The sequence below is a fragment of the Nuphar pumila genome, chromosome 6 (genome assembly GCF_984573655.1).
Source record: "Nuphar pumila chromosome 6, dmNupPumi1.hap1.1, whole genome shotgun sequence".
NCBI classification, from domain to species: domain Eukaryota; kingdom Viridiplantae; phylum Streptophyta; class Magnoliopsida; order Nymphaeales; family Nymphaeaceae; genus Nuphar; species Nuphar pumila.
This window is the reverse complement of record NC_143254.1, coordinates 92,237,392-92,238,643: the sequence shown is the minus strand read 5'-3', so window position 1 is coordinate 92,238,643 and position 1,252 is coordinate 92,237,392. Positions and strand designations below refer to the sequence as shown.

The 1,252-nt window shown below is 47.7% G+C and overlaps 1 protein-coding gene across 1 annotated transcript; it reads left to right on the top strand.

Moving 5' to 3' along the window:
* Positions 1-421: 421 nt before the first annotated feature.
* LOC149835153 (uncharacterized) lies at positions 422-1,252 on the top strand. The gene has a single exon (XM_090010425.1). It carries the CDS (start codon positions 427-429, stop codon positions 976-978), a length of 552 nt encoding a protein of 183 aa, XP_089866551.1. The 5' UTR covers positions 422-426; the 3' UTR covers positions 979-1,252.

The following is a 1,252-nucleotide window of genomic DNA, read 5'->3' as shown; positions in this document are numbered from 1 at the left end:
AAAACTTTTATTACAGTGACCGTGTTACCCTCCGTCTAACAATTTCTCTTGCTTGAGTGTTGAAGGACACCTTCGTCCTTTCTAATAATGTTTCGTTTCTTTCTGTCATCTTATGAATCCTACATTTCCGTACCATTTTTCCGTTCCATTTTAGTGTAAGAGTTACAAATAACTGAGCTTCAGTCTCATTTTTCCAGGTGGACCAATAAGAAATTTCCAAGATTAACAAAAAAACAATTAAATCAACGGCTGTGGTTATATCAATTGAAGCGCAACTCACGAGGCAATATTTCCTCCAATGGGGCGCCTTCGTCACCTCTATATGACCATCCATACGACGCCATCTCGATCATTCTCATTATCATTCTTCTTCTTCTTCCTTCGTCCCTCAAAGCAACTTTCAGGTCCACCATCCCTTTGCCGACGATGGCCCCCAAAGCCAGGAAGAAGAAGTCTCCGGATGCCGGACCATCGACTCCGCCGGTAATTCCTCCGCAGGAGATGCCTCCGCCGGAGATGCCTCCGCAGGAGATGCCTCCGCCGGAGATGCCCCCGCCGGATATGCTGCCGCCGGAGCCAGCGAAGAAGCAGCGGGAGCAACGTGCCGGGAAGAAGCTGACGAGAAAAGAAAAAGGAAAGGCAGTGATCGGAGAGGAGAAGGGAAAGAAGGATAGCATCAAGAAGAAGAAGAAGAAGAGCTCGGAGTCGTACAAGAGATACATATACAAGGTGCTGAAGCAGGTACACCCGAATACCGAGATATCGAATCAGGCGATGGTCATCATCAACAGCTTCGTGGTGGACATATACGAGAGGATCGCCCAAGAAGCTTACTGCCTCGTCCAGTACAACAAGAAGCACACTATAACGTCCAGGGAGATACAGTCGGCGGTGAAGTTGGTGCTGCCCGGTGGGCTCGCCAATCAAGCGATCACCGAGGGGACTATGGCGGTAACCAAGTATAACTCTACGTCTTAGTAGGTGAGGCGCGGGTTCGGGGTCGGTTGTCCTTTGTTGAGTGTTTTGGTTGGTGGGATGGAGGGTTGAAGCGTGGGTTTCTTTTGGAGGGGTTCTTGTTTGGACGTTTTGTCTGGTCTATCGTCTTATTTGGGTTTTGGTAATAAGGGTCTTGCTTGGAGATGAGAAGAATACAGCAGTTGTTGATTTCGTTTCGTTATTTCTTGGTCTTTCTTCCTTCTTCTTTTTTCCTCTTTTCTTGACGAGCTAGATCGCTTCAGACATTAATGGAGTT